We start from the raw sequence: 22690 nt of genomic DNA, 5'->3' as shown, positions 1-22690 counted from the left end.
TTTGGGGAATGCAGAGCTTATGGTATGACAGTGTACTGGAAAAGCTCGGCTTATTATCCTAACAAAATGAAGTACAAGAGGGCATATGATTCCTTTCTCATTAATTCATCAGGAGACCAGTATGAGGAACAGAAAAGAATTACTTATCTAAGACACCATGTTGGCAGAAGGGCAAAGGAGTATAAACTTGCCATCAATAATGATGGGCTGTAGATTAGGAAACGACTCTGAACTATCATTGCAATCATGTGTTTTGAATGACCTTCCAGTCAGAAGAGAGGGAGAGGAAATTAAAATAATTTCAATGTGTAGTTAGAAAATGTTCACTTTAGAATCTAAAAATTTATGTTAAAAAGTTACCATAAAACATGGAGTGGGGGATCAAATCTTCAGTGTTTTTTGGGGGTGATCTTAAAACCATTGCTTGCTTCTATATTTGGTTAGTTTGGTACCTCACATAAAAATAACTCTTTCAAAATATTGAACTCAAGGCCCCCAGCTGGAAATGCACTCAGGTCTTCTTGGCACAGGGATAATACCAGCTCCTCAAGGGAACTTTGGAGGTTCATAGACTGCTCCAACAAGTTAAATTCTGAGTTCTTCATTTCAGCTTCTGCCATGAATCAGAAGACAGGGATATTTTGTGTAGAGTCTTGAAGGGTCTGGACTTGTTTAAGGCAGCAAGACTTTTTTTCTGTGTTTAATATGTGAATAACCTTTTGTCACTTGAGTAGATGTTGCAATCTGGTAAGGAACTGGAACACTTGGATATACCTCTACAAAATGAATAAAATCAATCTTGTTTCTTGTAACTGGTTCATCAGTGGAAATGGCATCATGTTTAATTTATACTAAGATTTCTTACTGCAACTTCTATGGTAATAGATGCAAATTATGAAACGTAGACTTTAGCATATTCAAAAAAGGCTGTTTATTCAGTAAATAAAAATATAGGATTTCAGTTTATTTTGTCAGATATTCACAGTCAAATTTTAAATTTTGCTGAAATTTTGAGGCAGAAGATCATGTTCTGGAAATTTTATTATGCCATTGAGCTCATCTGATCACTCCAGTAATACTTGCTTTAATTCATGTTGTCTGCCGTACACTGAAGCGAGGTGGAGCTGACCTGGGTGTTCATCAGACAACTGTAGGAGCTTTTTACCAGCTTGGGCTTGCATCCTCTCAAGTTTCCTATTTCCTTCATCACTCTAGATTGAGTATTTTTTGGGATATAATTTGTTAGAACATCTGGGTTTCTTTGGCTGCCATTAACTGCTGCCTTGTTTGGATTGTGGAGTCTGTCTCAGGGATTTTTGAATAGTGCCATTGCAGTAACTAGGCTGAGGTATTTGGATCTGGGAACACAGGTCCCCATTGGCTGGTCCATGTAAATGAAGAGCCAGAAGAGCTTAGGAATGCTCCATCTGTAGCTCGCTGACAGAAGCCAGAATTTGCCTTTTGTGAATTTTATTTCACAGTGGAAGAAAGCCGGGAAGAAGAGGCACCACAAACACTTTGAAGGGTATTTTTACTCTTCAGATTTTGCAGATTGTTCCCAGTATAAAACAGACTTCAACAGGATCATTCCTGGGAATTATTATGGGGAGGAGGCAAGGCTAACTGGCTGATTGTAACAGCTACAGACTTAAATGTGATTTTCTGTTCTATTTCATTAAAATTATAACTGACCAAATGCCTAGAATATTCAGTACCTGTTAAGACTTTAGAAGGCTACTTTGCATCATTGGGCTTCGTTCAAAAAAGCCTGAAAGATGGCAGAAAAAGCCTGTGACTCATTAGCTTGCTACCAGTGGTCATTGATTGCAAAAATTCAACTGCTTAAAAAAACCCCAGTGGATCTGTGCCAGTCAGCACTCATCACTGTGGGGCACTGGGGTGCCTGAGTGTCTCTGTCACAGTTATACATGTTTTTCTTTGTCACTTTTAATCTGTTGCATAACCTTACATGACAAAGCTTTCTCTGCAGAAAAAATGCTGTTTCAAATTGGTTAAAAAAATTGAATCCAGTCTCATGCTGTGTGCTGTGTTAAGAAGGTAAATAAACTCTTCCTTCCATTTTTTTGTTGCATACGCTAAAAACACATTAAAATTATTTAGATTTATGTTAAACTCAGTCTTTGCTTGGGGGATCTCGTGATTCTTCTCTTGTGCCTTGTGTTCTCTAGAAAGCACACAAAGATGCAGCCTGCACAGAGAAAGATACTGAGCTGTAGAGATATCTGAAAGAAAAGCAATTTATGAAGATTCCTTGGGACTGAGAAATATGTATTTTCTATTATCCTCACATTACATCTTGAGGAGTGTGCCTAGAGGTAGCACACAGTGTCAGTGCTGCCCAGTGAATGGTCTTGACTCTACGCTCTGCAAAAGAGTCACATTCAAACGCTGCCTATGGAAAGGATGCACATAGTCCTGTCCTTCAGTTTGACCTTTTTGGATAAGTAAACAGGGGAAACTGTCAGTTGCTATACAGCAAGTAATAGGGGCATACATATTTTCCCTACTATGTGTAGTAGGAAATATATATATACACACACACACAGGCGTGCATATATATATATATTTTGTAAGTTTAAACTAATTAATATATAATAAAAGTCATGCAGTTATTATAAAATGTTGCAGTAATTTGATATAGCTTATATTCCCTTTATTAGTTTTCATCTTTAATGAAGTTTTAACATTTATTAGTTTCTCTGCCTGTCAGGTTTTCCATTGGAACTGTAAAATCCCGCAATACCACGTGCATGTCCATTTTGAAAATATTTTCTCTTTAGTTTTATATGGACTGTTGGAAAAACTGATTGATTTTGTGGCAGAACCCCATAACAATTTTGGCGTTTTAGGCTCACCCAGCACAAACACATGAAGCTGCAATTTGTTTGACTGAGAAATTCCAAGGAGTCGTAACTCCTGGACTCTGATGGGTGTTGGTGCTGGCAGGCAGGCAGTGGTGGTGAGGATGGGGCTGGCTGCCTGTAACAGCTGCCTGTGCAGCTGCTTGGCTGTGTTAGCAGAGTTCAGTGCTCTTTTCCCAGCAGTGAGTACTGGAAGTCACTGGAAGCCCCTGCTGATTTGATGGAATAAATCCACAATAGCCAAGAGAAGGATCTAGCGTTATTTGTTTATGAAATTTGAGTGCATTCTGAACATGGCCTTTGATTGTGAACTGAAATGCAAAGGCTTTAATTAAAGGCAGGGTACCAACACTGAACCCTTTTGGCTCTGAGCCATTGCCTCCCCCTGGATGCAGTCTCTGTGTCACAAGGAACCTGGTTCTGTCCATGGCTACGACAAGAAGAGTCCAGCTAAAGCCACTCCATCATCTCTTCCCACCTAAGATTCTTCTCTACTCTTCTGCATCTTTCACTTGCACGAACCTTCATCACACTGCCCTTTTCCCAGTAGGTCCACAGGCCTCCACTGTGGTGTAAAAAGGTAACTGTGTTGTTCTACAAACAAAATTACAGGAATGGATAAATGCCAAAACCTTTGCTGCATTTAGTCCAGGTCACAAGCTGTGTTTCTTGTGTGCCTTTGTGATCTCTCTGTGTCTGGGGAGGTAAAGCAGTAGTGGTGCTATTCCCTGCAAGCATGGTCTTACCCCGGTTGGGAATGAGCTCCTCACTCAGAGGTTTGCATTTTGCACAGGAAAACCTAGAGAGAGTAATGAGAAAACTGAAATTCTAACAGAGTAGTGGATGTTTGAGAATAAAATCTGACTTTCTGTTTGCATTTAGATTTTATAGTTGTTCTGGATGGGGCCAGAGGGGAAAAGTTGATTTATGACATGGTTTTAAAAAGTGTGGCAGTTTGTTTAATCAAGAAATACACTGGGAGGATATTTGACATTTCAAATCCTCTGTATTCATCTCCCATTTTTTCTCTTCCATTTTGTGGACTGGGACTAGAACTGACTTGTTTCTTATGTTTTATAAGTTTTTATGAGCTGACCTGATGTTTATAATGAGGCCTGTGTGCACATCCCATAATGATACCCCAGTAATTGCAGCATTCAGAGAGTTTGTTCAGGAACTCAACCAACAGGCAACCTGATAGTGTTCAGACTGTACCACCCATGTATGTATTTACATACACATATGTGGCTTCTCTTTTGATAAATGTCAAATAGTAAAACTGCTTCTGAAATTGCATATATTTGCACACACTTGGATCGAGGCATTAGATTTAATTTCAAACAAAATATACTTTGGGAAGAAGAGAGGTACAGTCTAATGTACAGTCTAATTTAAAGGGGTTAAAACCAAATGAAAACAAACATAGCTGAACCAAAAAGTATTGCAAAATGCAGCAGAAGTTTTTTCTGTATTTTAAATCCATTTGAAATTCAGGAATATGCTTTTATTATATGGAAGACTCTAGGTTAGTCAGGTGTTTGCATCCCTTTCTGCTCCTGTGTTGGGTCAGAAAAGCTGAAATATGTTCTCCTGAATTGATATTTTATCCAGCAAAAGAAGGAATTAATATTCTTTGATTCTAAATTAATGTTGAATTTCTTTGATTTCAGTATGTGTAAAAGAAACTTTAGCTTTCTATTGCTGTGAAATACAACGTAGAATCATATAAAGATGCATACACTGTTAAAAATATGAACTGCTGTTGGGTTACAAATACATAAGTAAATTATCAAAAGGAGTGTTAATTCTTACATTATTAGTTTATTTCTCTTGAATAAATAGCCATAATAATAATTAGAAAATATAAATACCTCAGTTGTTGGGCCAGATGTCACTTCTTTGAGGCTGGCACATAGAACAGCTTTTTAGCATCTTAAAATGACACAGCATTTTGGTTTGGTGCTGATACTCCATCTTTCTTTTAAGAAACAGATTGCTCTAAGTTATTTCCTCAGCTTCAAAGGGGAAAGATGGGTATCACCAACAAGAAAATGCCAGTAATTTCATTTTCATTCAGGGCTTGAAGCATTTAAAGGTTAAATTTAGATAAAAATATCATGATTGAACATTTTATACTAGCTTTCTGTAGATTTCCAAATGCTTTGGAGTTGCTAATGCATTAGTGTGGAAAATCGAAATGTAAAATTGCATCCCTGTGAGGACTCCCACAGATTTCTAAAATATGCTGTCCCTTAATAAATTAATTATAGCGTTTTTTTACTATCTCCAGGCTTTTGTGGAAAAAGCAAAGTTCTCACTGTAGGAAATCAAGGGATAAGAGCTGGCTGAGAAAAGCTGTGGTTCTGCTTTGTCAAGTCTTTGTGGTAGCCTTTATATTGGTGCTTTATAACAACATGTATTTAGAATAACAAACAGATAATTAAATTATCTTTACATTAAAGGAGTGTTTCTTTTTGTACACTAAATTGCAGCTAGAATAGAAGAATTGAGGGTCACTTTTGAGGGCATGGAAAAAAAATTAGTCTTTTGCAGAGAGATTTACAGAAGGGGTTTGATTATTCCTTGCCTTTTTTCCCCCCTCCCTTCTCTCAGGTCCGCACCAGTGTCCTACCTGATCACAAGGAACCAAGAGCAGATGTTGGGGTAAGCAATCATTTTCAGTAATTGATTTTTTTTTTTTTCCATCTCATTGGCAGGCACAAACACTCAGTGCTCAACAGGAGCTGAAAATCTTTTTTAATAGCAAAAGTTTTTGGTGGAATGAATAAAATAATCAAGGCAGGAGTGGTAGTCTCATGGATTGATGTAATCCCATTCACATATTTTTGAAAATCTCTTTTAACTGAAGCTATCCTGAGACCAGCACAACCCTGTAACCCTTGCTAATATCATGCAAGCAGTCTGGATGGGAAGTAATTTTCTGAGAGGGCTAAAACCTCATGAGTAATATGGGCTCCTGGTGGGAGTGGGAAAGGTTGGTCCTGCTCGAGCTGAGTAAAAGAACAAAGCCCACCTGGTGCAGGAGTCAGATCTGTCTGCAAACATGGAAAACGCCTGGTGGTTTCAATTTTTTAGCCTAAGGGTTTGACTTTTCTGCCTTCCAAGGGCTTCCTTGGCATGGTTTTCAAGACTTCAGCTAGTGTTTGAAAAACCTGTAGCTTCGCAGCAAGTTCAATCTTAGTGAAATAATCAATGTGTTTTAGCTTTCCATATAGCTGTTACAGAGACTTTTCTCTTTGGCTAGTTGAGATTATTCATCAAACTACTCAAGGCGAGTATCTTAAGATTTGTGTCTGGAACACTATCAAAATTCCAAAGGAGCATTACTCTGCAATTAGCATTACAGCACAAATTTTGTTTTAAAGCCTCCTTTTCAAGCCTTTCCAAGTCATGTGGGCAAAGTTAAATTGGTTTGTAGACTGCCAGTTCAGGCCCCAGGGTGGACTATTGCTATCTAAATCAGTATAGAAAAAGTATTCTCCAGTTTGATATTAGACCCCTTGAACATTAGCATAACTCTCTTAATTTGGGTCATGGGATCATTTGAAATTTTATTTGATTTTGCACATTGCTCTGTGTTGTCAAGCAAAGAATTTCTTTTTTTCTAAATAAGCATATGAATATGAAACAGAGAACTAAGTAGAACATTTTAAGCCAATAAAATCATTCACCTTTAATTTCATGACACAGGAGAAGTAGATCTGATGCTCAGACATGTTTAGCGGGTACAATGACCAAAGCTCTTTGGCTTTATGAGAGAGCAGTGTAGTTGTCTCTTGGCCCTGGTCACTTGAGGATTCTGACTTAGGATTCTCAAATATATTTATGGTTCTATTTTGCTGCAGAAAGAAGCCCCAGGTGACCAAACCTTATATCAGTTTCATTCCAAATACCCCTCTTCCCTTTTCCAAGCAGCCAGGTTTCAAATACAAACACTCAAATGTCATGAAATGCCAGAATAAAGGCTGCTGTGGAGAGACAGTGCTGTGGAACGCGTTCTTGCAGTATGGAGAAGGATATGCTCTTGGGAGAAGATAAATAATCTGGGCTAAGTGTGTGTGACCACAGTTTTAGTGCAGAAACACTCTCACACTGACTCATCTAAAGGAAGACAGAACCACTTGTGTGTGCACTCCAGCAAGGCTGTGCATCGCTGTGTGTTGCACCTGGATGTCTTTTTTTGTAGAAGTGCCTTTAATTTTGGCATTGAAAACTAACTGTGCTCTTTGCTTGTGTGGCTGTATTATTTTTCTTCCTTTCTTCCTGTTCATCGCTTCCCAAATCCAATGTTTTTCCAGCCTTCCCTAGACTCTGAACTTGTGTCCTTTTTCCTTTGCTGCTTACATACTGCTTAGGAAATCTAAGGCTGTGCCATTGATGGGAACAAGGCATACCTCATGACTCAGTTTATTAAACTGCAGACATGCAGTTTGCAGTTTACTAACTGCACTGTTGGTGCTTGCCCAATTTCAGAGTTGGTTTTTGACCTGTATGTTGTATATGGAAGAAAACTTATCTTAGTGTAGAGCTTTATTGTTTGCATTCAAGCACACAACATCCTGCTGGCTTTCCTGAAAGAAAGCAGGCTGAAGGTTTTTTGTTTTGTTTTGTTTTTTTTTACCAGAGAAGTAACTCTTCTCAGCAGTGACAAATTCTTTTCTGTTTTCCTTGAAGAGAACATTGCTCTCTGTAGGCAGTCTCTGTTGACTCAGAGCAACTTGATTCTTCTTTCATTTGTATAGCCAAGAATGTATATAATTTAGCCTGGAATTCTAATTTGCCATTCCAACAGTAAACTTAGTGTTATGTAAGAAAAACCAAACTTTGTGTGCTTCTTATTGTTTTATTGCTAAAAATTAAACATAATGTCATGATCTTACAATTTATTTAGAGCTAGTGATGTTGTGTTGTACATTTGAAAGATAAATTGGTAGAAGATGGCTGTTAGTTTCTTGCCCATTGTTCCCAAGGCAAGAATACTACTGCTGGCCAAATTGACAAAATGGGATCTCAGCAGGATATGAGCAGAGGTTAAAAAATAGCCAAAGTGCAAAAGAAGATTTAACCCTTTTTCCTCTGTTTACTTTTTTATGTGTGAAGAGTGATTTTTAGAGAAGAAAAAGATACAGTGGTGTAGTCTAATTTAACTTTAGGCATTCTAGTTACATTAACACATTTCTCTGCAATTTTAATGAAGTGAATAAGTTCACCTTACAATGGAAATAGAAGAAAACACTACTTAAAACATTGCCAAGAACTAGAGAAATAAAACATTTCTATTAATAAACTTGTGCTGAACTCAATTTAAGAATGCCTTCCTAGCATATACATTCATATTTTGAATACATGGATGGTAGTGCCAATGGCTTGAGGAAAAACCATAGCAAGAGCAACTTTGGTAAAACACTGAAAACTTCGCACTTCTTGTAATCCAGAAATTAGAAAAATAGGAAGGAATATATGCAAAATGCAAATACTGGTACTGAATGAAAATCTTCCTGTGGCTGTACATCTTACAACCTGTTATTTTGTCAGGTTGTTAGACTGCTCTTAATGGAAAAGAGAAAGGTTCCTGCCCATAAAACCAAAGTTTTTAACAGTTTACTGATAATCATGCTGCACAAAAAAATTCTAGAGGATTAAGTATCAAACTGTTATATTGAAATGCAATATTTTTCTTGGTAGCAAAGAAAGATTTTCAAGTGTGAGAGCAAAAGAAGTAACAAAAATGAATGAATATATTATCTTTTCTTCCTGCTTTGATTTGTAGCGAAGCTTCCTGGGCTGTGCAACTTTCAGAGTGGGTGATCTGGTAAAGTCAAAGGAGCAGCAGTTGACCCTCACTCTCAGGTAAGTGTTGTAAATCATGGTTTTTCTAACTACTAACCTTTGGCATTTCTCATCCAAAGAATGGCAGCAGAGATAGGGAAGGGTCTGCAGCACGAGTCAAACAAGGAATGGCTGAGGGAGCTGGCAGTGTTCATCCTGCCGAAAAGGAGGCTCAGTCAGACCCTGTCACCCTCTACAATTAACTGAAAGGTGATGTTGAGAAGTGCAGGTTGGTCTCTTCTCCCAAGAGGTAGCAAGTAAGAGGACAAGAGAAAGTGGCCCCAGGTTGCACCAGGGGAGGTTTAGATTGGATATCATGAAAAAGATGCTTCACATGAGGAGCTATCAAGCACTGGAGCAGGCTGCCCAGGGAAGAGGGTGGTCATCATCCCTGGAGATATGTATGAGACATGTAGATGTGGCCCTGAGGAACATGGTTAAATGGTGGACTTGGCAGTGCTGGATTTATGATTGGACTCAATGCTTTTAAAGGTCTTTTCCAGCCTATACAATTCTAGGACTGCTGTTTGACTGTGTTTTAAACTCCATGTTCCATCAGGTATATCAGATGGCAACTTGAAGTGCTTCTAATTCTGCCATGTACAAATTCATAATTAAACACCAAAATGAAATATCAACCCTATAACCTGGAGCTTCCTATGTGCCAGATTAGAAAAGGTCATTTTATACCATGATAACCTATGGAAGAATTGCAGAGAACTTGGCATAGGGAATATTCATTCAAAGTTTCCTTTAGAAAGGAGCATACGATTGTCAGTTTTGTTTGGTGTGTGTGGTTTAAAGAATTAGCAATGTACAGGTTTTTTTAGGCACGTTTAAAGAAGGTGGTCCTAATTAATGAAGGTGTCTCCCACATGAAAATGCTTGTGGTCTCCTAAACTCGTTATATGCAGCTATACTGAGACTGCAGGGGGTGTGATACAGAACTCTAATCAGTGACAGGGTACAGAGCTAGGTAAATGAACTCCAGCTTAGTGATTGTAAGAATCTGTTCTTACAGGAATTCAAGTTGTCTTTAGCTCTTTGGGATAAATTTGGTTTCCCTAACTGACATATTGAAAATTTGATCTGGAAGATTGTCTCCAACAGGTGGCACAGTAATTGACAGAACGGAAAACTTCAGTTTCAGAGTAAATATTTTGTATCTCAGCCATCCAATTTGTAAGCAAAAAGTTAAGATGGAAAACTCATAAGAAATAGATGAAAAATTTGGTTTTAATTAATATTTTTAGTCTTGGTTGCCCTCTTTGTTCAGCTAACACTAAAATACAAATATACCAATTAAATTTAATTTGCAGACACTTTAAATGGTAAGGTTTAGTCAATTGGATATTTTTTAAGAAAAACATCCTAACCTTTCAAAAGTGGGATTGTTTTCTGATTATGCCTATTGGGCAGCAGAAAGTTAGTAGAAATGATCCACATTTCTTTGATGGCAATTTAACCAGAGCAGTCTACTTATTTAAGCTTGCTTTCCTCTAATCACCCTGCAGTACTAGTACCTCTCAGGAGGATAGAGGATATATCAAGGGACTTGTCAGAGCATGAAATTCTGTTTAATTCTTGTTGATATTCTTTGGATAGGAGTTTATCAGGGCATGCCTGTGATTGAGATACTCCTTTGTTAGATTTAAAGTAGAGATTTAAGGACCCAGAAATAGCTCTGTGGTGTGCCCTGTAAAGATTGGTGTAATTATAGAATCTGCTTAATTTTTAGCTGAGTTTTCTTTTTATTTTCCTTTTTTTTTTTAGTTATGTTTTTGCTTTATCTTTCTGAGGTACAATGTAACAATATAAAAGTGTTTTCAAAGGAGCATTCTTGTATTTTTGTGTTATTTTGTGGAGAGCTGGCTTGTGTCTACAAGTTCTTACTGCTGACACACTGCACTGTACTTCTCTGTTTTCCTACCATTGTGCCCTAATAGTGATTAGGGACACAAGTTACAAAACCTCTGCAAAAGAAGGTTTTATTTTGATTGTCCTTTCTTCTCCATAAAGGTGTCCTAAACTGGTGGCTGAGTGTTTCTGGTAGATCTGTGCAGTAATCATCAAAACACAAAAAGATTGATTTGTAGAATTACTTTAGTGTACACAACAGATGTTGGCAGAGGAATTTAGTTATTAGAGATTTGGGATTGCAGTTTCCAATATGGAATTTATAAGAAGAGAGAGGTTTTCTATAGACTTGCATGTTTCATTTTGCAATGATAATCCAATGTCACTTGCTTCCAGCTTTCTCATACAGTTGTGATGATGAATGGCAAAAAATGGTCCGTTGAATGCAACAGAAGTATTTTTCAGTAGGAGAATGTTTCTTAATATTTAGTGTATGATACAGTGTGTCTGATGAAAAAATAAAATCACACATTTTTTTTTCCTTTCTAAATAAGAGCTAGGTATACTGGCTGCTAATTTAGCAATAAAAGCTGATTTTTTTTTAGAAGATTGGAGGCAAATGCCTGCTGTTCTCAGTCCATCTTGCTCACTTACTTTTCCATCTCTAGCTTGTTACCTTTTTGCTCCCTGGATGCCTTGGTCAGCATTTTATGGCCAGAAGTAGTAAGGTGGGCACAAATTCCTGCTGCTCATGGTGTTACTGGCTATCTCCTTCCCTCACATTTGGGGGAACTAATACTGACCTGGGGATCCTTAAGGACCTGGGATAGTAGAGAAATCTGTTTCAAATGCAGGTGCTCTGCTGACAGGTATCAGATGAGTGCTGATCCTTGTCCCAGGGTGCCAAAAAATATCAGCAATTTTTCATCTCCATAAGCCAGGTGGGTTTTGTCCCGTGTATGGGCTTCTTATGTCAATGCTGATTTTATTCTCTTGGCCAGATTCCCCATCCCAACTCACCCTAAGCAGGCTGTCGAGGTGCAGTCCTTTGTTTTGTGGGGATATGTCTCCTCACTCATGACTGAAAGAAATTTGATGCAGGGATCGTCTTCACTGCACCATGTGAGTGCAGAGTGCCCTTCTCAGCTTTATTAAACTACAGCAAGTAAGCTGATCTCTTTCTAATGCATTATGAAGTATCCTAAAACCAATTAATTCCTGATCTGGTGCTGTGTTGAACAGTGTGTCTATGTGAGACTTTTTACATCTCTACAAGCAAAGGACATGAGGTGTATACATAATGTGTGTGTGTGTGCTCAATACTGTTAGTGCAAAGTAAAATTATACAGGGTTTTATCCTACTAAGGTATGATCATTAAGCTTTTTTTATTTTTCCCATTCCATCACTTCTGTTTCTCTTTTTAAATTTTCTTTCAAATGAAATTTTAATCTCATGGTATTGCTGGAAAGTGTGAAATACATGTTTTCAAGTAGCTGAAGACTCTCAAGCACTGCTGGTGTTTTAAAATCAGTCTTACAGTTTTACCCTGGGCATTTATAGAGCTCTTTGTTGATTTGTATGCCTGTAGCATTCAAAAGAAACTTTGGTTTTGGGATTTGTTGATTTTATTGTTGTTGCCTTTTTTGTTAAATTGTGTCTTCATGTTTCTGTGTGGGAAGATAAGAACTGGAGAAAGAAGTGCAACTACAATGCAACAAGTCCCACTGTTTAGTTTTATTGTGTTGCATTACCTTCTCTTACAGGTAACACCTGTAACAGATTGTAATATTAACTATGTATTAGACCAGAACAGGAGTGATTTTGAGAAGAAAATAATAATAAAAAATATATAAAAGTGAAATTATATCAATCACTCTTTTTAAACCCATACAAAATACATATTGCTCCTCGTGCAGGCAAACAGTGCAATGCTCATTGTCATACTGAGGCCAAGCTTTTAATAATAGCACCAAGGGAAATATTTAGGATTCTAAAGAACAAGAGACAAGGATGAGAAAGTGTAGTTAGCATTTCCATTTTACTGGAGCAACAGGCCTTGTTGGTTTGGATCAGTTTATTTGCTTGGCACTTTGATCAGAACACCTTAAGCTCCTGAAAAATTGTCAGTCTCATAACCACACACTTTGGCTTCTAAAGATATGTGATTTGCTGACATCTGCTGTATTCCCTTTCTGCTGGGAATGCTGTAGTGCATTTGTTGACAGAGCCTAGTTTGGGTGCTGGTTTGACACAAGAAGGAGAAGTCACGCCACAAGGCTGTAGCAACTCAGGGGAAAGTTCTTCATTCAGAAGGCCCTTTCAATATTATTATGTATTTCTGCTCATAAGCACAATTGGGACACTGAACCCTTACTACTTTTCTTCTGGATACTTCTTAAATTAATATAGGCCTCTTCAATTGCAAAACTATCTGGAACTGGTTCATTTTTAATAGTCTCTTTATTGTCAGTAATTAATTTGGCTTAGAGCAGATGAAGTTTTACACATGTAAAATATGAAGAATTATGTTTATTTTGCAAGGTTTTATAGAAGACCAGATTTGTGTAGTTGCAAGATGAGTGTATTCTACTAAGTGTATAGTAAAGCCTAGTGGTTTTCAAGGAAGATAATTATTTAATTTGAAATCTTGGGGGTAACTATTTTTTGAGATTTTACTGTATGAGCTGAACTTGTTTAATGGGTTCCTTCCAACTCAGCATATTCAATAATTCTGTGGTTTTATGATTTTATGACATTGAAGTTTTCTATGTATTCTTTTTTTCTGATTCATCACTCTTGATTTCCACTGCTCAGAAGAGACACAGTATTGCCCCACACGTATTTGTTTTGGTTCTCCTTCCTCGCTGTGTTTTTGTAGTTGTGCTGAACTTATTCTTGCCATTTCCTTTTTGCCTAGTTTTGCTTGGTGCCTTTTGTTACCCTTTCCTCATTATTATGAAACTATCAGTTACTCTTCTTTCCTTCCTTTCAAAAAAAAAAACAAAAACCTAGCTGTTCAGAATAAGCCGGGGAGATAAACTTGGTGCTGTGCTGCCAGTGAAAGCTGAAAAAGCATTTGGTATCTTTCAGGAGTTTAAACCCTTGTTTCTTCCAAAAGGAAGTCAGCAATGCTCTTCTCTTGGTGATGTACATCTGAATTATTTGTTTGTGATTAATTGAAAGTAAACTATTTATGGGGATGATAATAAAGGAATTCACCTGTAACTATACTACCATTCCCATATAGTTCAAGAAATGGGATGGATTCTGAATAATTTCTCTATGGAGGGATTACTAAGGGAAACGTGATATTCAGATTAGCTTCACTGTTTTGGTTTTGCAGGGATTTTGTTAATACACTCTGTATTAACTAACTTAACTAACTAACTTAACTAACTAACTTCTTTGCAGATTGTTAGGAAACAAAGCCATGTACTCTGCATTGGGATTGCAGATCCTAAGTGGAATATTGGTGCGGTGTTACAGCCCTTTATCCAATGGTCCACAAAGAGGATAAGGTCTAGAATGAGAACTTGGCAGTGTTCATGGATTCATGCACCATTTATAGCACTTAGCTGTGCTCAGTTTTGTGATGAGAACTTTGATTGTCCTGAAGAAGTTGCCTCATTGTTGTTAACATTTGGTTTGTGATGGTAAATAGCCAGCTCAATAGCGGTGACTGCACTTACAGAATGGAGAGGGCACTAAATATTTACTGATGTTATTCTAATTGAAAGAATTTGATGCTGCAAGTGACCCAGTGTCATGGGTTTGTTTTTTTTCCAGGACATCTGATGGTGGAAAGACAGTTGGTACCATTGAAGTCAATCTTATGAAGATGGGAGAGCTGGATGAGGGGCAAACAGATCACATCACAGCAGATGCTCAGGATCAAAAGGTAGAAACTCAGTTTATTGCACAAAGTTAATTAGAATGATCTGTTGTACCAGATGTCTAAAATACTAATTACCAAATTGGGTTAAGAACTTAAAACAAAATTTCTGGTGCAAGTACTGTGTAAACTTATCTCCCTCATCCAAAAAAAACCAAACTCATGAAGATGTACAGAGTAATATTCTCACCTGAGTTTCCTAGGCCCTTTCCTTCTTGAAGAAAAGAATAGCTTATTTTTATCTCAACTGAATATATTTGATCACTTCTGATAAAAACTGTCCAGAGAGATGCCATAAATACAGCTTCTTTTTTCCTTGGACAGCTGCTCTGGTTTCTGCCCTTGAAGTCCTGTTTATGTTGATTTTTATGTGCAATCTGTGCCCACAATACTGAAAAGCTGGAAGAATGACAGACAGGCAAAGCAAAGAAGAGGTAAATTCCCTTGCAAAGGGGCAGGTTCATCTGCATTAAATGGGAGCACACAATTTTTGCAGCCATAATACAACAGTTTACTGCTTAACACTGTGGTGTATCCTGTTCTTCCTGAATAAAAGGAAATATTGCTACAGGGAATGCAGGGTTTTTTTGTTTGGAAGTTACATATAAAACTATTTTTTTGAGCAGAGGACATTATTTTCAGTATCTTTTCTGCGTAGCAAAATCAGTCTGCTTTTGTGTCAAATTCTGAGGGTAAATTTCACACTTTTTTTTCACTGCTTATCTCAGAGAACTTCAATGCCTTAGATGAGTGGTACCAGTTCCAAAAAACCAACAAAATCTTCCTGATTTTGACCTGTAAAACTTGCACAATATAGGCAACATGAGCTGCTTTTTTCAGCCTTCTCTTTTTATTTGGCTTTTCTTCCACTGCAGAATGTGGAATGAGACTCCTTGCAGTCATTGGAGATGTAGTTATTGAGCTCTGTTAGGCCTGGGGGGACACAGAAGGCTTTAACAGCAGCTTTCTAGGGGTTTCTTATACTTGTAAAGAGAGACCAGACTCATGACTAATGTATGGTCTTTAAAGGAGTCCTTGGTTTGTACAAATCAGTTGCAACACAGTCTTGGATTATATGTTGATAGTGAGGATGCAATTGTGAGAATGATGAGTCATTGAATTAATAAAAAATAAATAAGTTTTGAACTGGTGAATCACAAAATCTGAGCACATTTTAATTCTTTTTTGTGCTTCCTGCTTTTCCCTTGTTTAAAAATTAATGAAGTGTTTTCTTGCACTGTGCATGTGAAAACTGCTTTGTCTAAAGAAACCTCTTCAAAAGTATGGAACTTGTCAAAAATGGTTTTAAACTAAAGTGCCTTATTTTTATAATAAAACGTATTAAGCGAAAGTATTACTATCTCTCAACATTTCTGCCATAATACTGGTAGGAAACATTTCTGTTTTGTTATGGAACAGCTGATCATATTTTTTCATTTTCTTGGCTATAATTCTGATTGTCTTACAGTATCTTGGAACAGAAATATAAAGAAAAATGTAAATTCTAAGTAAGACTTTGGAAGTTTATATTATTATCACTCATGGTTTTCAGCCTACCTTTTATAAACTGCCATGGATTTATCTCAGACCCCCTGAATGTGTCACATCTGTGTTGTATTTTTTTGCAGTGTGCATTGGTTCGTGAGTGTACAGCCACTGAGGGCATAAGTGGGAAGGACAACCTGCCTTCCTTAAATGCAGGTAAGAACTCCAAAATCTGTAAGAGACAGCTCTTGCAACTCCACCTCTGGTCCTGAAGAAATCACACAGATTTGTGGCAGAGCTCATCAATGTCTCTTCAAATGCTGCACAGATGTTCAAGTTCAATATTTTAGTGTTTTATATGTGTTTGGCATTATCATTTCACTGAGAAGTTTGAATAAATGTGTGTCAATTGCGCTTTCTGAAGCAGTGCTGAAATCTCCATCTCCTGCATCTTTACTGTTTAGTGATTTTCAGTGACTGAAAATCACTGTCAGTGACTTCCATGGGCATGGAATTGACATCATTAGTTTCTGTCGTGTCATTGCACGGCATTCTGTAAAATAATTCTGCATTATTTGTAAGTGAATACCCAGGACAATCAATCTCTCTCATTCATAACTGGTGAAGTGGCAGTTTCAGATTGATCTGGGAACTGTCTGTCCTAGAATGAAGGGAGCTGTTGGCAAGGCATTCTCAATTCTAGGTCAGCTTGGGCTTGAGTGCATGGTGTTAAACTAGATCTGTTTTTCTTTCATTATGCTGAGAAGTATTACATGCTGATGTGCTGTGCCATAAAACTTTTATTAGCCCGAGTTTATGAATCTCCATTACTCGGCAATAACAATGTCACAAATAAGTTATATGGGTCATCTAAAACCACAGCACTGTCAAGAATTCTGGGTTTGTTACGTACCGTTGAGGAGGAATGTTACCAGACTTTTACAACTTTTTAAAATCTTTCCTGAAACTTTTTCATCTGATTTCTCTGATAGGGCAGACTTCCTGAATCAGCCTTGCAGTCTGAAGGAAGCCTTAAAAACTGCCAAAAATTAAGTTCTTCCATATGTGTGTGAATATTGCATTTTTTTTCTGTGAGTTGTTGAGATTAGATCAGAATCAGAAAAAATATGTTCTAGAGAAATACCATTTATTTTCATCAATTCAAAGCGAGAAAGATGTTAATTGAGAATTTCTGAATGTGCCAGAGCTACATCCGGCTCCAGAAATTCCTGAACTGGAAATAGCTGGAGGCATAGAGGGTATCCTGTGTCTCCAGGTGTGTATTTATGGCTTTTCTTGGACACAAGATACAGAGGCCAGGTGAAGGATTTCATCTAGCCCAGTGCAGTTCTTTGATTGTGATTCTGTATGTCATCCAGATTAGTGAGACTTGAAGAAATGACATTTCTGTCAGAGAACGATGCTGATTCACAACAGATTGTTTTCTGTTTGTTGCCTCCGTTGTATAGGTTTGATTGGGGTTTTTTGTTGACTTCTTTTGTTTAGAAAAATGCTGTAGGTTGTGAATATGTTTTGTTGGAAATTCCAAGGTAGATGTCAGTTTTAGGAATATTGAAGTCTCGATCAATTTGTCAAGAATATTTCCATGTGATTCTACCGTGTATCTAGACAGCGTTTTCACATTTGTTATTGTCATATACAATATAAAACCAAAGCCCACCCAACACTACTCGGGTTTATAAAGTCAAACATACCATGAAGAGCTTTTTTTTTTTTTTGTCATTTTTTGGGTTGTCAGGCTTTTTTTAAAGAATTGAGGGGAAAGACGTGCGTATGCAAGAAATGACAGCATGCAGGATATTGGGAAGAGTTTGCACTCACAGGAAGTTTTTTTCAGATAAATAATTAGTCTTCAGTCTGTTTCCTATATTTGTGACTTTCTCTTCTCATGCAGCATCACCTCCACTTTCCTGCTGTGCTCATACAGAACTGCCCCCAGAACAGTATGTTTTCCATATACATTCATATTTAGTACATGTGTATGCTGTTGTAAAGCTTTCTGGTATTTTCTTGTTGTTTACCAGGCCTTCAAAATGATGAAACTGAAAAAAAACTGCCTCTGTGAATCCTTAAACTTGTAGGTATAGAAGCATGCTGGCATTCTTGTGAAATTTAAATCCTAGGATAGGGAACTCTCATCCCTCCAGTGAGTTATGAGATGCTTATTAACTGAGTGGGAATAAGCAGTGTGTTTCAGAGCCTTATCACTATTCCATCTATACCTCCAGAGACTGAATTTACGTCTCAAAATTCAGTTATTTATTTATAATGCTGGAGAGTTTGCCAGTTGTTTACATGTAAACAAATTGCATTCTAAATTAAAAAAGAAAGATAATAAAAGTAATTGAAATTAAGCAAAATTAAGAAAGCTGTAATTATTATTCCTGAGGTAATACACATCATATTCCTATGCTACAAAGAAAGATATAAATAGAAACACTGTTAGCAAATTAATATATGGCAGAGATATGCTTTGATCTATGTTCAATAGGGAATGAAAATAAAACCAGAGTATTCAATCTTTTATTATTTTTGATTGTACTTTCAGGGGAAGCAATGTGAAGGATATTGCATGGAATAAAAAGCACAGAGGTCTTCATATTAAAAATGGCAATGTACAAAAATATTCCTGGGTAAATATATGGCATTGGCTTTCAGGCTTGATGCTGTAGAGAAAAGCTTTTGAAACAGAGTTTTCTCTTTTTTAACCACGCAGTTCATGTGGATTTTGGGTTTTCTTCAATGTCTCTCATGATCACGGTCTAAGTACAGCAAGGATTATCTTTATGAAACTTTCACTCATTTTAATCACTACTTTTTATGAAAACCAATTCTAGTCTTGCCCTTCTTATTGTACATGCCCTCTAGAATTTGGTTCTAGACAACTTGTTACAGTTAGAAATTAATTATTGTTGCAGTTGGAGGGGAAGATACTTCTGAGATTTTTATGGAGTTGCATGCCTTCAGTAGTTCTGTTTATAAAGAAAACATCAAGTACTTACGCAGCTTTTATTGGCAATCTTAAGCTTTAGCAATACTGCATATTGGGATTATTTGGGAAAAATGCTCAGGCTTTTTTTGACTTAGTAAATGAAATTGTCTTCTTAAACCCATGGATTTGACCATTTAAAAAACTTACACTTGAGATTATCCCCATCTGAAAATTCAGACCTGAATCAAAGACCTGAAGATGAAGCTAGTACCTGGAGAGGAGTTTAATAATTCTAGCCACAATAAAAGTCACAACTTTGAATCCATATTTTTAGTGTTCTTTGTCCCTTGCTGCAGTTGTGATGGCTTTTCTGGGGTTTGTTTTTCTTTGTGATGGTGGTAACAGTGGGGAGATGGGAGGAAAGAGATTTTTCAGGTACATATTTGCATTAGGTTCTCACAGATTAATGTGCATTTTTCATTGTAGTAGATTCTGAGTGTGAATTTAAGGGCTGCTCTTGGAAAAAATCCCTTGATAAACTCCTTAGGAAGTAGATATAAAAAGGTAAAATAAAGAATCTTTGTGTTAGGGGCATCATCATTTAAAATGTCCAGGTAATATACTGATTGGGGGGCACAACAGAAAAAACAATACCAACTCAAAATTATCATCTGGTTTGGCAGTTTTCTGTTTAAGGCCAGACCTGAATTAGCCCTTAGTTTCCTGAGGTTTGAACATTGAGATATTTTGGGTATTGATAGTAAAGAAAAATTGCTCTTTTTAATATGTCAGAGAAATTAAGCATCTCTTTCGCTTATTTCACAATACTGAGTGAAAATTTAGTTTTTGAAAGTAAAATCACTAAGAACTAAAGGCAAAATTACTCTAAAAAGGCTCATAAAATGACAATAAAATGGCAAGAAGTGCTTATAATGTACTGTAATTAAGAAATAGTTGGCTTCTGATTGTAAAGGCATAAATTATAACATCTGTATTGTCTCACCCTTCACAAGAGATTGAAAGTAGAATAAAAGTTTTTTATAACTCAGTTGCTCCATCTCTGGATCAGAAAAGGGCATAATCCAACAACAGTTTTTCATCAAAGATTGCTGATGAAAGACATCTCAGTAGAGTGATGGGAATATAGAGCAGTGTGACCACTTAAACATTGCTCCTTTCTTGGAGTTGCAAGCAGTAGGTTCATTATCAGTATATTTAAATCTCTGGTCTTCTTTTAGGCCTTTCCTAAAGGATTTTTGTTAAAAATCCTGATTGCTTAGATAGACAAGGCAGTTTGGGTACCTTTTATTTTTAATTCTCTATAATACAGACTACATAAACATTAATGGTGTCAGTGAAATGTTTGTTAGTAGGCTGTCACTGTTAGTAGCTGTCACTCATTCCAAGTCAAGATATTGTGGATGTGTGTGTTAAATGGCAATAATTTGTCTCCAAGTAAACTTACCAAACTAGTGAAACAGAACTTTTTCTTCCTCAGCTTTTCCCCTTTTTGATCTTTCTGGAAAATAAGAGGAGGGTAAAAAAAGAAAATAAAAAGATGGAAAGGAGAGAGTAGATTGTATGGCATCTTTTTAAGATCTGAATGGAAATCTAGCCAACACATGAAAACTGTAAAATAAAAAAGTGATGGGTTTTAAACATAATCTTCCAAAATACAAAGAAATGTGATTTTCTTATGTCACATTGCAATAGTGATCTGAAAGCTGTGTATGTAACATAATGACAGGGCTGTTGTATTTATTTCTATGTAGTGGCAGTGTTTTGACCCGATCAATGATCCAGGTAACTCTAATATGGTCAAGTTTCCTTTAATGCAGAAGCACACCTTCAATTTGCATTAATGATTTGTGTGTGCATGTCCAGGGGAAGATGCAGCTGAACTCTGAGTCCTGTGCAATTTATTGAAATTGTGAGTGGTGCTGGCAAGCTGTGGTGGTGGCTGTATTGAGTTCATTGTTCATTTGTGCTCTTTGGTTTTCCTAACTTCAGCAGAAATGTAAGAAAAGAGACTCTGATTGACATTCTCACTACTTTGAAGACCTAAATTCAAAAGTTACCTACTCTGCTGGTAAAATGTGATTTATTGATGTACTAGTAATACTTTGCCCTCCACATGCTGGTATAAAAAGGAAATAGAAATTAAATGGTTTTACTAGAATTTTAATGATTCTAAAATTAATTTTGTAAGCTAGGGGGAAATAATACAATAATTATGCAGGTTATTGTCATAAATGTTTGGAGTCATATAAGCACATGAAAGCAATGAAATTATTTTTGCTCTTTGCAGTGTTGAGAAACCCCGTTTGTAAGTTGTATAGATTCCCTACTTCTGACAACAAGTGGATGCGGATCCGGGAGCAGATGGCTGAGACTACCCTCTCCTTCCATGTTCCTAAAGAACTAATAAATCTGCACATAAAGGAGGACATGAGAAGGTAAGGAAGAGGCAGCAATATAAATTATATTTTTCTGACTTTGAATCATGCAGACGAGGAGCTAAAATATATTTATTTGTAGTATGAAATGGGCACTTTACAGCTGCTAAGAATTTACAGCTGTAACTGAACAGAATTGATTGCTCAATAGGACTCCAGTGACTTCATAAGTTCTGAGCAATGAACTGTGCTAAAGTGCAGTCATGACTTTAAACCTGTTAGCACCACCATTTGATTAACAATTTAAATATTCTGGAACATTATAAAGTTTATAAAGGATCAGAAAATGACAGGGGGCTGAGCAACATTGTGCTGTGTTTGGCTATGTGTCTGGGTAGAGTTAATAACATAGACTAACATTATGCTATGAAAAATGACAAGTTTATAGTGAATAAAGGAGCAATGAGGATAAAATTGACATTCCTTTAGCTAATCTAAATTAGTTGGCATAAGAAAAGGATTCCAAAGCAATGTTTGTTTGAAACCCTAATGTTTGGCCTCATAACCCAGAGAGATATCTGAGAATCATAACAATGTACATGGCCTGAAGAAAAAGGAGAATAGAGAACACAGGTGTCCCAAAAGCCTTTGAATGTCCAATTTGCCATTGCAGTGATTAAAATGGAGCCTGTCCTTGAATCCTTGTAAGCTGTGCTGATAAAATTTGGGGAAACACCTTTATTTTAAGTAATCCAGGGCTACCCTGAAGACAGTGCCGCCTTCTTCCAGTGATAATGGATGATGTAGAAGATATGGCCTCCTTCCTCATGGAAGTTACTTAACACATAGATGGGCAGCTGGTCTCATGTGTAAGAGTAATGCTGGGACCCAGTGCTGCATCCCAAAGCCATCCTGTGCACTTTGAGGCAATTCCTTCCTGTTGTGTCACATCCCAAAACAACCTGTTGTGGTTGTTTGTTCTGCAGTATGAAGCTTCCTTTCCTTTTTTTATTTGCCCCATCTGTTGCTTCCCTGTGATGTTTATATGCCAATAGAACAGCATGTGGGAGGCTGGAATCTTGATTTTAATAAAGTCAGTGGACTGATACATCCTTATGCATGGTGATGATGGGTTATAAAATTCCTATGAATTGTTATAATAGTTTATTTTATTCATTTAGTACTGTGTTTAGGCATTTATGGCCTCATCTTGTTTGAGAATACTTATGTGCAAGGTTTTTGTAGTAAGCAATAAAAATAGATTATACCGAGTTTCACAGTTCATGCACTTCCCATGTTTTCATTTGCCTCATGGGTAAATGCCTTTTAAATGTTAGGGGATTACTTCAACCACTTTTACTACTTCTGCATTAT

The 22690-nt window shown here is 37.0% G+C and overlaps 1 protein-coding gene across 1 annotated transcript in view; it reads left to right on the top strand.

Annotated features, from left to right (window-relative positions):
* The window catches only part of INPP4B (inositol polyphosphate-4-phosphatase type II B), a 169076-nt gene that overhangs the window by 72857 nt on the left and 73529 nt on the right, over window positions 1-22690 (top strand). The window contains exons 6-10 of the mRNA XM_058803042.1: window positions 5496-5546; window positions 8674-8753; window positions 14377-14488; window positions 16111-16183; window positions 21229-21376. Coding sequence (XP_058659025.1) covers window positions 5496-5546; window positions 8674-8753; window positions 14377-14488; window positions 16111-16183; window positions 21229-21376 — 464 coding nt within the window. The remainder of the gene's footprint in view (window positions 1-5495; window positions 5547-8673; window positions 8754-14376; window positions 14489-16110; window positions 16184-21228; window positions 21377-22690) is intronic.

The sequence above is a fragment of the Ammospiza caudacuta genome, chromosome 4 (genome assembly GCF_027887145.1).
Source record: "Ammospiza caudacuta isolate bAmmCau1 chromosome 4, bAmmCau1.pri, whole genome shotgun sequence".
NCBI lineage: Eukaryota > Metazoa > Chordata > Aves > Passeriformes > Passerellidae > Ammospiza > Ammospiza caudacuta.
Note: the sequence above shows the minus strand (reverse complement) of the source record. Positions and strands in the feature narration are given on the sequence as shown.